We start from the raw sequence: 13,876 nt of genomic DNA, 5'->3' as shown, positions 1-13,876 counted from the left end.
AGATATTTCAATCGAGATATAATGTACTTTATACATTTGTCAGTATTATAATAATAAAGATGAATTGTATGTGTAATTATTTACTTCCATACAATATTATTTATTTCGAAAGGAAAAAAACATAAATACATGCTAGCAAAAAAAATTTAAGATGTATACAAAAAAACCTTAACACCCAAATATATATACCATACCATTAGGGTTGTTCATGGTTCGATTTGGATCGGTTATTGGTTAAAACTAAAATCAAATTAATATTTCTAAAACTAAACCAAATCAAAAAAATAACGATCAGTTTGATTATTGCCAAGTTGGTTCGATTTTTTTGGTTTTTCGATTTGAAAATAATAAGTTTGTGGAGCGCATACGCATCTCGATAGACATATATACCTAGTACATGAACAATCCACAGAAAAATTACTGTGGATTTAATTAAACAATACTAGAGTTATTATTACACGAACAAAGTGACTTAGTTAAACAATACTAAAGTCATTATACACTAAAGATTAAAAGATCAAATCTTTATAACAAAAAAAATAAAATAACTCCAAGCTCAACAATTGAGAAACTATCAAGGAATGAGTACAAAAAAATTATATACCAAAATTTAAGACCAATTTATACGCACCTCAACTATTCTAGGAATAGTTACTAACCTATACTAGCAAAATAACTCTATCTAACAAGACCGACTTACTAACCTATACTAGCAAAGTAACTCTATCTAACAAGACCGTCCTAAAAGATCTGTTGTGGCTGAAATAACACTCTGAACATACTCTTTTGTTTTCCTTAAAGGGTGTGTTTGGTAAATGTTTTTCAATTTTCTCATGTTCAATTGATCAAAATAGAAAACAATTTTATCTAGAAAAACAAGTTTTTTAAAAATAGAGAAAATGATCTCCCTAATGGAAGTAGAGAAAACAAGCTCAACTAGTGACATTACACATCAATTGTATCCTCCCTACCTTCGAACACGCCTCATCTTTTCCCCCACCTTCCATAGTATTTGTCTAAATTATATGCAATTACTTTAAGGTTACTACTTTTTGCTCCCGAACACAAGAAAAAAAGGTAGGAACCCACTTATCTTCCTAGAATAGATGGAGGAGAGATAAGGGAATCAACTTCCTGATATTTCAAATTATAGAAACATGATTGAAACCTCATAATCAGATATGGGTCATGAAACTGCAAAAAGTTCATGTTCAAAGCTAGAACTTAAACTGAACAGAATGAAATATGATTTCGAATATACAGAATAAGTTACAGTTGATACCACAAATAGCAAAAGAGAAAAAGGGTAGTCAGTATCTGTTGGATATAACCTTTTTATTAGTTAGTTTTGCTACTAAGATGAATATAGGTGAATATTACAACAATATTGCTGCTTCTGTGCTTTGTTTTCCAGTCAGCTTCTCCTTTATGGCTTCCCAGAATGTTGGTATTGCAACGTCATCAGGAACTTCCTTAAATGATGGAAGGTAATTTACATCAACAATGACATGGTCACCAGTGCCTTCCTGGATCTGAAATTCGATTCAAAAGTCATTATCACAACATGTGCTGCTCGAGTCTTATTCCCTTTTAACTATTATTTATGACTTTCTTTTTCAATTATTTGTGGCAAAATTAGCACCAAGGATTTAGAAAAGGCTGAGATTTGAGAACTTTTAGTATAGAGCAAACCATTGATATGACTGATGACTCTTTTTGGCCTTGGCAAATATTATTTAAAATCTTACTTATATTGGTTCTCCATTTTACATTTCTGTTAGAAATCAACTATCCCTACAGCACGAAAACTAATAGGCAACTATATAACCGATCAAAGAAGAGGCACCATAGGCAAAGGTCCGAAGGAAGAGGTTTGCTGATTGAGTTAAGTCTGTTTTTAAGGTTCATATATTTTACCATTACATTGCTGAACTGACTAGCACAAGGCCCTCTATTCGTTGTGGACAGAAAGAAGAATGAAAGCGCTACATAAGGGAGTCAATGAAGAATTTATATTGGTATAGAGATCTTTCTCTACCTAGAGATTGCCAATACTTAGAACTTTGACAAAAGGATAGAGATGAATCATACATATGAGTCCACAATCACTGAGTGAACCTGTCCTATTAGATACCTCACCATGCAGCTCTCACGAGATCATTAGATGATTCAGTTTTACTACAAGTTAAAGCATTTAAGTGGGATGTTGGTTTGTAGCATGGACGGAAACAATGTATTTTGATTTTTGAGCATGCTAATATCTTTTTAACAGCTATTGATGAAGGACATCTTAGTCTCCTAAAGCTGATCCAATTTTGTCTCTCGTTAATTTCCCAGGAAAAATGAAAACAATAAAATAATCAGCTAGATTATAGGTTGTAAGGGGTGAGGAATATGAAAGTACTTACCACAACATCAAAGCCAAAAATAGTAAGGTCAAGCACCCTTCTCAACCAATTTGCAGCATCAGTGACTAGCTCATGATCAATCTGTTTATTATCTTCATTTTGGCTTTTTTGCTCGTCAACAGGTAGAGATTTTAAGCTGCAAAAATAGGTGTTCTTAAGAAAAGTGCATACAGAAGACAGAGGAATTTAAGGTGGAAAAATACCTATCAAAGAGTAATGGCTTCAACTCTTTTTCTTCAGCTAACTTTATCAAGGTATCTGCATTAGGTGTAGACTTCTTAATTGCGAAGAAAACCTTCTTCCCAACAACGTAAAACTTGAACATAGTGGATGAATGATCCACATATTCCTGCAGTTACACTAATCTTCATATTTAACTTGGAGGAGAAAGCTTATGTTAGAAGGAAATAATTTATTTAGATGACAACTACGGAGATCCTCCTCACAACAATCATCAAAGATGCAAACCAGAATGGACATGCATAGTAACTGTCCTTTGCACAATATTCGTGCTTCCAAAACATCTTGCAAATCTGATCAATATCTGATACAATCAAGTGCCTACCCATTGCCATTTGCATATAAGGAAAGCATCTTACATATGGATGAGAAAATACGCAACGCTTTCACGAAGGCACTAACTAAGAATAACAACAACAACATACCCAGTGAAATCCCACAAGTGGAGTCTGGGGAGGGTAAGATGTACGCAGACCTTACCACTACCTCATGGAGATAGAGAGGCTGTTTCCGAAAGAACCTCGGCTCAAAAGTCACAATCACAAGTAAGAGAGAAAAAAGGCACTAACTAAGAATGTGCAAGCTAAACCAGTTCTACTATTCAAGAGGCTGATTAAACAAATTATGATCATTACATATAGACCCCTTGCTTACCTGCACAATAGCTGGAAGAGGGACATTGAGATATTTGTAGCTATCTGTCTTAAAGACAATGGCCTGTCCATTAAAAATTGTAAGTAAGACTGCCATACAAGAAAATCACTTATCAAAAAGAAAGTTAGAAAATCAATGGATAATTCACAGGACAAATGAAAAAAAGGAAGATATATAAAGGCAAAGCTTCAAGCTGAAGCATAGATAGTCTGTCTGTACAGGATTGGATTTTTTAATAACATCAAAAGGAGGAATCCATATGCCAAACCTTTTACAGAGTAGAAGTTCAATATATAAATGTAGAGAGAAAGAGAGAGGGACCAAGAATGCTATTTATGTTAGATTGAGAATTCAGCATTACCATGCTGTGAGCATCAGCAACTCCACAAGCAACTTGGGGTTTTACAATGTTCGGAAGCGACAGTTTTGCATCGGCTAGCTTGTCTTCCAACTTGGGCTCACGAAAATCAACAACCTGCACGAAGAAGTGCATGTCAAATCAAATAGCTAGCAAGTAGAGAAAACTAATGTTCACATGCCAACAGATTTATATGATAAATGATGAAATGAGTAGTGAACTACCATAAACTGAAGTGTTGTAGCGTTTTCTTTTCCAGTTTTTGGGTTCACAGTTTGGTATTAGATCATTATATTGTGAGACAAAAGGAGCTTCATTTCAGAAACACATAAGAAGATCCTAATCTCAACGCAATACACAGATACAGATAAAATCTTGAGGCATTCGTGTTTAATTAGATTTTTCAACTTTAAGGGGTCGTTTGGTGTGAAGGAAAATACCAAATAGTCTTGGGATTAATTATGGTGTCACTTAATTTGTTGTTTGGTTGGCAAGTCCAGGATAGCTTATCCCGAGATTAATAATTAGTACCGGGATAAGTTATCCCTCCCCGGATAAGTTATCCCTTCCCTTGAGTGGTATAGTAATCCCGGGATAACTTATCTCGATATAAAATAGGTAAAATGACAAAGATATCCTTTTAAACCCTTTTTATACATCACTTTTTACATTCATTTTCACATTATTTTTCATAGCATGTATAATAACATTCACAACCTTCACTACTCTTTTTTTTATGACAAGGGAAACCTGAAACCTCTATCCTTTGGGTGCACACAGGATAAAACCCCCGCTCTTATGTAATAGCTTGCAAACCACACAAGAGAGGTAAACCGCACTAGGAGAACTCGATGCGACGAGCTCGACCCAGAAGGCAAACCCCTTGCTTTTGCTGGCAAGGGATTTCGAACTTGAGACCTCCAACATAGAAGTCCCAAGCCCAAACCACTGGGCCACCTGAAGGGTACCTTCACTACTCCTTATTTTTATGATAATTCTTCATAATTTTCTATTAAAAAATTACACTATATAAATATAATTTTTATTTATGAATTTATTTGACTAATTCTTATGTTTATTTATATTTTGATTTTTCTCTATTATTGAATTACATATTTTTAATTATATATTCTTTTAGTCACTTGAAAACTTGTATTTTATATATCAATTAAAATGAAGATAGCTTTAACATTTTACAATTTAAGAGTGATATGTGCTTAAATGAAGTGATGTAAATAATAAATCCTCTTTTACTTTAACAAACTTAAAATGGAAGTTCTATTTTTAAACTAAATAAGATGAAAGTTTTATTTTTAAATACATACGGTACCATCATAGGAATGTACACAAAAAATATTTAAGCTAAATAAGATGAAAGTTTTATTTTTAAGAATGAATAACTAAGATCTTGTTTGGATTGGCTTATAAGTTGCTGATAAGCTGTTTTCAGCTTTTTTGAGTGTATGATTGGCTAACTTAAAGCCATTTTATGCTTAGAATAAGCCCAAAAAAATAATTGGGTCCGTGTGACTTAGCTTATCTAAATTAGCTTATAAGCTGCTTAAAATAAGTTAAGCCAAACAGACACTAAATCTTGCAAAGAAAATATAAAAAAAACTAAATAAAGTGAAGCGTACTTTTGTAAACAAACAACTTGTTCTTAAAATTTATACAATGCATGTTATTTTAAGTACAACAAACCAAACATTCAATACGAAATAATCTCATCATAACTTATCCCATCATAACTAATCACATCATAACTTGTATTTAAACCAAACGACCCCTAAATTTAACCTACCTGAGCTAAGCAGTGATAAAAACAGACCAAAATGATTAACTTTAAAGAAAAATTGTACCAGGTAAACACTTGAAAACAGTCTTCCAACCTAATGGTGACAGAAAAGAAGCTGTCCCCTTTAACTGTGCAGAGAGCTAATAATGAGCAAACAGAACACAAACATGATGCATAAACATCTACATACTATGTAGTTGAATATCCAACAAATGAGAGCCATGAGACCCAAAACCCTGTGGCACACAATTCAATTAAAATGACTAGCCGTAGCATAATATTTCCTTCTTTTTGGCCATGTTTTATTCTCAGGTAAGACTCTATATAACCATATCAAAACTACTGTATTGGTTGGACAAAGAATTCCATACTAAAATCAATTTCATCCAACCAACTAATTTCGACTTGGATGGCCCTTGTATAGCAACAAAGTGACTGATCTTTTTTGAGAACAAAGCGACTGATCTTTCTCATTCATAAAGTGGGAAAAGCCTAAAACTCTCTCCTGGACTAACCAAGCATCCACTACTGTTATCCCCTCTTAAAGACATCATCAACTCAGAAAGCCTATAGCACTTGATCCCACCCAAAACACGTTGTAGCCATATACTTGGTGGGAACTGACACCCCAAAATAAGGTTTCGCTTAACATAGCTTCAGAAAAGTAGGCTGCTGAATGAAGAAACAAAGAAACAGATCATGCAATAATGATCAATAAGGAAAAGATTATGGACTGAAGTCACAAAGATTTCACAGTAGATTTTTCAATGTAAGCATAACATGGGTACCATTTAGGAAAAAGGACCTTTAGAAAATGGGGACCTCTGATTTTACTGCAGCTTTTGCTGTTAAGATTTTCCAAATCACCTAGAATCTGCTGTATTTTCAACCGATCAAGAACAGGATATATGTTGCTGAATGGGTCAATCACACGACAATCAGGATGGCATCCGATGTACCTGAACAGAAAATAACCAAAGGAGATTTAGTGTAATTTAAACCAACTCCTCAGACATGAACTTATTACATCTCAAACAGAAAGTTCTAAAAACATTTCAGAAACTTCCATCCAAGTTTCCAGAATTTATTTTGACACTCATTACCAGTTCAAGCTGAAAACAACGTGGTGCAATGTCATCTTTCAGATAGATAGGAACATGCCACAAACAGTCAGAAAAAAAAACATATCCAGTGAAATCTCACGAGTGGGGTCTAGGGAGGGTAGAGTGTACGCAGACCTTACCACTACCTCATGGAGATTGAGATAGAGAGGTTGTTTCCGAAACACCCTCGACTCGAAACCAAGTAGGAGAAAATAACAATAGATATAGCATAGTCCTATAGCGGCTAAAACTAAGAGCAATGTAAATTCCACGAGACAAAAAAACAATAACAGTAGCAAAATAATGTGATAATCGAAAACTACAAGAACACAACTATAGTGGCACGACTAGTCCTATGACCAACCTAAAACCGTCACAAGCCAGGAACATTCTACCCTAATACGCGACCTCCACACCTTTCTGTCTAAGGTCATGTTCTCAGTGATATGAAGTTGTGCCATATCCTGTCTAATCACCTCTCCCTAATACTTTTTCGGTCTACCCCTACCCCTCCGCGTAACCCCTAAATCCAACCGCTCGCACCTTCTAACCGGGGCATCCTCTGCACATGTCCAAGGCATCTCAATCTCGTTTCTCTCATCTTGTGTACCACAAAGGCCACTCCCACCTTCTTCCTAATAACCTCATTTCTAATCTTATCACTCCTTGTATGTCCACAAATCCATCTCAACGTCCTCATCTCCGCAACATGCATCATCTGAACATGTGAGTTCTTGATTGCCCAGTACTACACCCCATATAACAAAGACGGTTTAACCACCATTCTGTAGAACTTACCTTCTAGTTTAGGTGGTACCTTCTTATCACACAACACAGAAAAAAAGAACAGAAAGAAAGATAATGCAAACATGATGCAGAGGTCATTCAACTGCTTGAAGAAAGTCATTTCCATCAAGAAATTACAACGATCTATGAAAAGCATCCACATTTTACTATCAACAAATTATCAATATCAGAGATGCTATAAAAGAATGAATGAAAGCATTAAATCTTTTTTATTGCTCCAAGCCATGAACTAGGGCACATTGTTAGAGATAGCTAAAACTTTCTTATCATCTACATCCTGTTATTAATGATATTTAGCTTTTGGCTTTTCAGTTCTAGCTTGAACAATAGGGTCTCTTGGCACTCATAGCAGTCTTTTTTATGTCTCTCTTGGATTACCTCTAACAACTTCATGCTTAGAAGTTCTGAAGATGAGCTTAGTTGGGCAGACTTCCAGTGTCTGGTATATAGCTATGAAATTTTGAACACCCTATTTTTCTCAGTTTTGACAAATTAAAGGGTGCTAAGGTGATTCACAGAAAAAAATGACAAATTGATATTCTTATCAGGTAAAAATTTACCCATACCAAGTGTTTACACCAAACAAATAGATGCATGGCATTTGTTTCCACTTACACTTCTCTCACTAAACCATGCCCTAGTAATATAGATTCCCATCTCATTCAATCACTTAACCACGTTATGTAAACACTGGATGCGGGCAAGTTTTTACCTTCTTATCATGTAGTTGCGATAGAAGCTTGAAGATGCTTAAAGAAGAGATAGTAAAAAGAATCATCCCCCCTTTTTCTATTCTGCAGTATTAACCCATTATAAGTTAACAGCAGGAAGTCACCTTTGTAACTCTTGCATGCCCTCTGTATAAGTAACTTTGTTTTCAAAATCTGAAGAGCTGCTCATTTCAACAGTAATGATGTCATCAGTTGCTTTATGTAGAACGCCGTCAATTTCTTGTAACTGCCATGATATAGGGAGCTCGTAATTAAGGGCCACAAAAATTAATCCGTTTGGTGTAGGATTTAAGGGGAATGCACCTCTCTGCAAACATAAGAAATATGTCAAGTCTCAAAACATAACATGAAAAGTTCCTTAGTCATGCATAAAGCACTAGCTACATTCCATCATTTGAACCAACAGACTTTATCCTACTTCAAAAATTTTAAGCCAGGTCATGAAGAAGACATACACAAAGCATCAAATATTTGAAATTATGCAAGAAGTTTGGATGCATGACAACCATTTATCAGTAATATAAGTTCTCAACTCATTTTCCACCAGAACTGACCTTGGCAAAATCTTCTTCACGAGAAGGCTTCATCAGGTAACCAACCGTCTTGACTTCCTTGCCCATTGCCTGCTTGCCTCATAGCATAAAATAAAGAAACCTTAAGAACATTAATTGTCACTCTGCCAAACTATTTCTAAAGGATACAAAAACAATTTCTTCAGTAGTTAACTATACTTGAGAGTTTTTAACAATTAAAAAATACTGCAGTTGAGGGTTTACTATTGTTAGAAAGCATTAAAATGGCTCTAGGTAACTGCTAGAGAATAAATAAATAAATAAGAGGAATCTGTTCACCAAATATGTTTTTTCACACATCAGTAACAACATCTAATCGGGCTGCAGTTCTGCACTAAAGATTCGTTTTTTATGCTTGCTTTGTATAGGATAGTTAGTCATTCAGCAACAGAAGAAACTATCCTAAGAACTTAGAGAAACTAAACTCTTTCACATTTCTGGACATAACTTCTCTTTTTCACATTCTTTTTACTCAAGATGACGAAATATGTACCAGGATCATCCCATGGAATCACAAGCCTCAGCAAAATCTGAAATTTTATGAAGTCCCTCAAGTAATTGATCTGATGCCATAATTGCTATTGTGATCAGCAGTTAAGCTGATAATGAGAAACCAATCCATATGGAATTAAAAAAGGAGAATAGAAGAAGAAATGAATGGTAGTGACTTTTAGCAAATCTTTTGTCTATCAAAAGACACCAAAGTAATTAGCAACAAATATCCTCTTTAATTTAGATGTCCTTTCCATACCAATAAACCACTGCAAAACGCTCATCGACCAAAGTGATGAGGAGAGGGAGGTAAGATTTCACGCACCAACAGCTGCAGATATTGGAGAAAACTTGAGATAGAAAGCAAAAGAAGGACTTGTTTGCCACGGTACAAGAATTTTGGTTTTATATGAACAAATACTAGCACCAACTTTCTGAAAATGGTGTGTCAAATGGTCTAGCAAATGACATAATACTACATGCTAAGACGCAAGAGATAAATGGAGATAGAGATTCAGCAACAAGGTGCAGGCTCTTAGGAGAAGAGTTATTGTAGCTAAGTACGGTCTCCAAGAGGAAGGTGGAGGATGGACACCATCATGTCGCCTTATGGGTACTGATTATAGAAAAATATTTTGGGTGGGGATTATTCAATAGCAACATCATTTAAAGCATGAAATGGAAATAGAATCAGTTGTAACTTTATTGTAAACCTAGTTGGTGCAGTGACGACACCCTCAGTCATGCCTTTCATGATCTTTAGCATATTGAGCCAGAAGGTTACTGCAATCACTCAAGTATATAGGGCACAAGACAGTGGAACTTTTGGAATTTGAGATTCAGGAGAAACCTATAAGATTGGGAGATCTAAGAGTTCCAAAATCTCATGGAATTACTCTACAAGTAAAACATCATATGGTGAACAGGATGCTTGGAAATGAAATGGGAGGGGAGAAGATACAATGTTCCAGCACCTATCAGTGTAGATTTCCCTGCACTCGGAAGAAAGGATGACCTCCCACCTGGCCGATAACAAATGTGCTGCAAGGGGGGATTCGTACATATGGAAGTATGAGGAAAAGAAGGATAGCATGTGTTAGCTGGTGATACATGTGGTGTTACACTGCAAACGTTAGGGAGAGGACGTCGACCGCTTGTTGCTAAATCAGTTGGGAATACAGTGGGAAATGTCGGGTATTATCAAGGATGTGATGTTCAGCTAGGTTTTTAAAAGTAGGAAGGAAGATGCAGAGCATTGAATGTAGCCCCTTTCACTATAATGTCAGTACTTCGGAGGTGGAAAGTAACAAAAAGGCTTCTCAAAGCGTGAAAATTGAATTTGTACAAATGAGGAACTGCCTTTTGTTTCTAGTCAGTTTTTGTACAACATGAGGTTCCTGTTAATATAGATGATTGGGGGCTAGTTGTATAGATACATACATCCACAACCTTATGTAGGCTCCCTACTTTTGTATACCACCTGTATAGCGGGAACTCCCCACCATGTTAATCAAACTATTAATTTACTAAGATAAAAGTAAGAAAGGTCATGTTGGAACCAGAGGATGCATTGAAACTGGGCCTGGAGAAAACATCATGTGGTACGAACCAACTGTTTCAGAGAAGCCACTGTGGTGGAGTTATTACGGAGTTGCCCAAAAAATCTTATTTAAGTAGATTAAGGAATTCCAAATGCACACCAGTACACAATATTTTTTCTCACCTCTTTATTCAAATGGCAGATAGTCAGAGGCAGTTCTTCAAGCTTGTTAATGAAAATCTTGCTTGAATTTTCAGTTCCAGGACTATATTCAACATCTGACATGAATGTAGAAATTTTAAGATTCAGAAGAAACAACAATTTCACCACCTGACAGAAGCCAACAAATTTCTTCAATATGAATTACAACAGCAATTCACAAGCTAGAACAAAGGAGTTCCCTAGAGAATGAGAAAGAAATCCTTTATATTGTTCGAAACTATTGTCTGAAGGTACAAGATAGTTGTGAGCTTATACCTGATGCTTTTTCAGGAGATCCTGCAAAAATAGGTCAGATGATTAGATGCTTGCAAGCACATATGTGAGAGAATGACAACAAACTTTCCACCCACAGTTACTACAGATATCAAAACTTCTGTGAATAATTACCATACCCACTCACCTCAATCATACAAAGCATGTTATATGCTGGTCAAGAATTTAGTATGGTAATGTAAGTGATTCTAAGTTTTTGAGGAAAATGCAGCCTTTTATAGTTTTAGAACCTTTTCGTGGAGCATAAATTTGAAAATTCAATCAGAACCTCAAAAGGAACCTTCTAAATGTTAGAGCTATGGAGTGAAATGCATCTGGAAATAGATCGGTTTAAAAACTAAAAACAATCAATTATTTAGCAACAACTATTGGAAACATCTTAGTTATTTGAATCAGAAAACTTCACGTGATTTCTTCTTATTTCCCTTTTTTGATAGGTTAATGCATAGGTGGGCTTATCAACAAAAGAAAAGTTCAATGCATTGAAACTCACGTATAACAGTGATCAGCCAGCCAGAACTTATCATTTGGGAAATCTCCTCGTCTTTGTAACTGGAAACAACATGCATATAACTTCCAATATTGTCGCCCCATTCCAAGGAAACCTCACTTACAAAGTTGTCTATGGCTGATGGCCTGAAGACAAAACAATTGTAGGAATATAGTCTTGCGTTTTCTTGGAGGAGGCGCACCTAAAACAAGTAGTTGCAATTGATTGAGATTCCAATTTTTCTGAAAATGTCAGTCCACACCATTGCTCTAGTGCCACTTATATGGTGAATAAAATCAGGACTTGAGAACTACAAAAAAAAGCCAAGGACCAAGTATTGAAGAAAAATGAAGAAATAGAAGGAAATGGATATAAGAACTATTGATGAAGACAATTAAACAATTTTAGTAGGCAGGGAAACTTTGAGACAATAGGAAACACCAGTGCAAAACATTTCTTTACACAACCATATCAATAAAGGTGATACACCAAAAGTAATGCAAAACAAAAAAGCAGAAAGGACATCACCTTAGGAGCAGAAAGATCAGGTCCATAGGATATACCCTACAAAAATTGAAAGGTATAACATTTCATTCATAAAAATCAAACCATTCCTCCACTACCGCAAATAACTAAAAGGAGAAGAAAAATTTCTCACAACCCATAAATCCAATTATTTCAGCAATGCAGCAAATTTCCTTAAAAGAATCATCTTTATCCAATTGACAATAACAAAAAACAATAAACAATTTGGCAAAATTAGATTGAACAGTGATTATCATCGAGCTATCATAAAAACTGCCAATTACATGGCTAATCAAGAAAGCACTCAGAAGGTAAACAACTAGAAAGAAGAAAACTATGTCTATGTGAGTTACACACAGCCAAGGGAAGATCTAGGAGGGGGCGAGGGTGTTCATCCAACCCCCACGGCAAAAAATTACACTGTATTTATAAAGAAATTATTTTTTGTTTTCAGTATATATATATATATAGGTTAGCTTAGTGGTTTAGGGGTTTTAAAATTCACCATGAAGTTCCAATATCAAATCCCAAATGTGAAAATCATGGATACAACACAGACAATTTCCAAACCCAGATGAAGAACAACCTAAAAGACAGTTCTTTGATGCAATAACCCCATAAAGCAAAAGATTCATATAGCGAAATCCAACTAATTTAAGATTGGGACTACTTAGTTGATTGATTGCATGTGACTTCACGGAAACATAATGCACAAAGAAACATTCATAATCCCAACTAATATGTAAAACAACTCATGGGTATTCTTGGGAATTCTACAATTTTTCAAGAATCAAGAAGAAAACAAAAATGGCAAAAAAAAATCAAGAAAAAGTTGATATTTTTACAGTGAAGATGTTGGAGTATCGAAGCTTGCGAAGAACATAAACAGCACCAGGCCTAAGAGAGGGATTCCCATTTTCATCATTGCAGGATTCCAACAAAATTGAAGCGTTCAGCACAATACCTTTCACTCCACACATTCTTCTTTCTGTGTTTTCTCCAAAGTTAGCTTTGCATAGAACTGCGTGAGCTTAACATTCATAAAAGGTCGAACTTTTTTGGGTAAAGTTGAAAATGTTTAGTTAGGTCCCAAAATATTTTATCATGTCAAATGTTGTAAAAGAAATTATTTGTTCTAGAATGATCCTACAACAAAACTTAAAACTCTCTTTACCACTTTAATTTTACGAGTAATTCTTTAACCTCCTAATCTAATTTGAAGTTAATTTAATATCGCTCTAAAAATATAGTATCAATATCATTATAGAAAATGCATTACACACGCGTCATGTCATTGTTATAGCAAAATATCTTTACTATGTCAGATTTATGTAAAAATTATTTAAATTATTTATTTATTTATTTCATTTCCTTTTGTTTATTTATGATTTTTTCTTTTCCTTATATTTTTTAAACACTAATTAATTTAAGAAAAATAGCGATCATGTGCAATGAATTTTGAAAAAAAATTATTCCATTAATCGCCGGCCACTTGCACAACTACCATTGTCAGCCGCCGATCTTAGTCATCCTGATATTTTTATATAATCTCAATTTTCAGTTCCTAATTATTTTTTTAAAAAAACCAGAAATTATTTACAATGATTTCACATAATTTTTTTTCTTTCTCTATCAGTTACTTGTATCACCATTGCCATGATCCATT

General features: G+C 34.9%; 1 protein-coding gene across 1 annotated transcript; it reads right to left on the bottom strand.

The window, feature by feature from the left end:
• Window positions 1-1,224: 1,224 nt before the first annotated feature.
• On the bottom strand, window positions 1,225-13,302 carry LOC129888999 (inositol 1,3,4-trisphosphate 5/6-kinase 4). The gene is made up of 13 exons (XM_055964096.1): window positions 13,056-13,302; window positions 12,214-12,249; window positions 11,689-11,887; window positions 11,178-11,198; window positions 10,884-10,978; window positions 8,651-8,719; window positions 8,201-8,403; window positions 6,261-6,414; window positions 3,664-3,777; window positions 3,303-3,365; window positions 2,612-2,757; window positions 2,409-2,544; window positions 1,225-1,532 (listed from the first exon to the last, which is right to left on the bottom strand). Exons 1-13 carry the CDS (start codon window positions 13,188-13,190, stop codon window positions 1,377-1,379), a joined length of 1,527 nt encoding a protein of 508 aa, XP_055820071.1. The 5' UTR covers window positions 13,191-13,302; the 3' UTR covers window positions 1,225-1,376.
• Window positions 13,303-13,876: the final 574 nt, after the last annotated feature.

The sequence above is a fragment of the Solanum dulcamara genome, chromosome 5 (assembly GCF_947179165.1).
Source record: "Solanum dulcamara chromosome 5, daSolDulc1.2, whole genome shotgun sequence".
Lineage (NCBI taxonomy): Eukaryota > Viridiplantae > Streptophyta > Magnoliopsida > Solanales > Solanaceae > Solanum > Solanum dulcamara.
This window is presented reverse-complemented; position numbering and strand designations above follow the sequence as displayed.